The sequence below is a fragment of the Hydra vulgaris genome, chromosome 04, assembly GCF_038396675.1.
Source record: "Hydra vulgaris chromosome 04, alternate assembly HydraT2T_AEP".
NCBI classification, from domain to species: Eukaryota; Metazoa; Cnidaria; class Hydrozoa; order Anthoathecata; family Hydridae; genus Hydra; species Hydra vulgaris.
The window spans coordinates 41067501-41070380 of record NC_088923.1 but is presented as its reverse complement, the minus strand read 5'-3'; the positions used below and the strand labels follow the sequence as shown (position 1 = coordinate 41070380).

General features: G+C 24.1%; 1 protein-coding gene across 1 annotated transcript in view; it reads left to right on the top strand.

Annotated features, from left to right (window-relative positions):
- The first annotated feature begins 1216 nt into the window (after positions 1 to 1216).
- Positions 1217 to 2880, top strand: part of LOC100209042 (ankyrin-2) — a 48135-nt gene continuing 46471 nt past the window's right edge. Inside the window, exon 1 of the mRNA XM_065796361.1 lies at positions 1217 to 1457. Within this exon, the coding sequence (XP_065652433.1) occupies positions 1371 to 1457 (87 nt within the window). The 5' untranslated portion in view covers positions 1217 to 1370. The remainder of the gene's footprint in view (positions 1458 to 2880) is intronic.

The following is a 2880-nucleotide window of genomic DNA, read 5'->3' as shown; positions in this document are numbered from 1 at the left end:
ATATCTACCGCGATCCCTGGTCACATAAGTCCCGCACGAAAATTTATTTATTCTGCAAAGCTTACTATTAATTGTACATTAATAACGCCAAAACATATAATAATACCATTGCATTGAACTGATATTTCTGGACTTAATTATTTACTTTTTATTTACGCGGATTGAAAGGCCGTGTATTTAAGTAGACAATGTAAAAATAATCACTCAACAAATCAAAGTAATTTAAAAAGACTTTGAATTTCAAAAATTTTTGTTACCTTATCTAATGGTAGAATGTTTCCTCTATCATAAGATTAAGGAAACACTTAATTGTTCTGTGACTTAATCTTTAATACTGCATCAAAAAAGGCACTCCTTCAGAAGTAAATATGTAGATTTTCTAATTGCATTGTAATTTTTATACTATTTAAATTTGATTAATTTTTTAATTTTTGTCTCTTTAGTCGCGTAGGGAAATTTTTTTTTGTAGGGTGTCAAACGTAAAATTATCAAAAAAAGTCCATTAAGTCCTTAAAAACAAAAATTTAAAAAAATTTTCTATAATTCTATCTTTGAGATAGTTGAGAAGGTTTACAATGTTTCACCATTTCTGTTGATAGGATTTCATTTGTAATTTATTAAAACATTACGTTGACCACCTTAAGCATAACCAATCGTGGCTACGCTCCCAAACGATTTTTTTTTAATACTGTAATATATAATGGAATAAATAAGATTTTCGGGCCCTGTAGACAATATTTTTTGAAACAAAAGGAAGGGGGGGGGCTGCTCAGACTCACTAGCCACGGCACTGACCACAACCATCAAAAAATCTAGTTCCCTATTTGAAATCTGTTAATGTCAATACTATAAATAAATAATTAATAATTTAGAGGGATTAAATAAAAAATAGCTATGGATTTTTATTGTCGCAAACAAAATTTAAACAAAAGATTTTCAGACAAGATTTTGGATTACAATAGATTTTGTTGAAGACGTGTTTTATTTGAAAAAATGTTAGACGTTATTAATTTGTACTCAAATTATATTTTAAATAATTATTTTTGCTCAAAATATTTAGTTTTTTTTTAATTATATGTGGAACTTATATTGTTATACAAAAATAAAATTTAAGCAACTAAAATTTTTTTAAATGAAAACAAAGATAATTTAATATTGTTATATAAAGATAGAGGAATCAATCTAGCAGAACACGAGACAATTTAATTTAAAGTTTAGTGTAAACAAAGCACTAATTACAATTACTTACGACATATTTGACGTGATTTAAGTAACTTTTAACTCTATACTATTTGTTTGCGTTATCAATTTCATTTGACAGGTTTCTGTTTGTTCGCGATTTATTAAATAACAAAAAATTTACTTGTGAAATGAAGAGTGGACTTCTTGAGCATTTACATATTCATGAAGTTGAGAGATCATCAACTGAAAGCAGTATGGATTTTTATAAAAATCAGGTTCGAAAATCATTTCGTTTTTAATTATACAAATATGCTTAACAAGGGAAATCACATTGGTTATTTTAAACTATGCACGATTTTGAAAAAAAAAAGTGCAAAAGAAGCGTTGTGAACTAGAGGAAAGCTAAAATTGGAAATCTATATCATTATATTTTTAAAGAGTTTAAAATAGATAATTGTTGATAATATGTTTTTTTTTTTTTTTTTGCGTATTTAAGTCAATATCACGGTTCTTATATGTTTTGTTGCTTTCATTTTTAAAACGACCACCTCAATTTTGACACTTTGTCCCCTCAGTATTATCTTGTTCTATCTACAAATGTAATAAATAAAATGTTCTATCTAATATATAAAATAAATATATATATATATATATATATATATATATATATATATATATATATATATATATATATATATATATATATATATATATATATATATATAAATAAGTACAATGTTCTACCTGATATAATATATTATATTACATAGAACATTGTATTTATTTATATATAATTTTTTTTTGTATTTATTTTACATATTAGATAGGACATTTAATTTATTACACTTGTAGATAAAACAAGATAATACTTAGGGGACAACTTATTTTAGAAAAAAAATTAAAAAAAAAATCAAAGTATTTTGATTTAAGTTTTTGTTTTGTTGAAAGTCTCCTTTGTATATAAATAAGGGCTGTAACATCAAAACTTCATAAAGCCATCACCTTACAATATGTGTTTTGGTGTAAATGACTTATCTGATAAGTTTATAACAAATGTTAAGGTAACCAACATCCTCTTTTTTATATAGAGTTATTAAAATTATAAATCATAAAATTCAGTTACTTGTGAAGCTTGAGTGCTCTCCTACATAAATTATAGGATATTGGTCCCTTATAAATATTAGTTTTTTGTGTTTGATATGATGTATTGCCTCTATTAAAATGTTTTCTAAAATTGTGTTCATTTTCATGCCCTTTTTTGATGCAATGTTTTGAAGGTAATAAACAAAATATAAACAATGTATATATATATATATATATATATATATATATATATATATATATATATATATATATATATATATATATATATATATATATATATATATATATATATATATATATATATATATATATATATATATATATGAAGACCACACGGGTAAAACCACTGATGTCCACTTTTTGAAAACTTCGAGTTGAAAATTCATAATAAAAAAACTATGCTATAAGGTCTATGGTCATTTTAAAAAAAAGGCAACTTTGAAACAACCACTGTTATCCAATGTTTACTTGGTAAAAAATGCAGTTGTCCAAGTTATTAATAACTAAACCAATGATAATAAAATAATAAGTGACATGACCAACATTTTTCATTAAAAAAATATGGCGGCTAATCTAAACAACCTTACAGTCAAT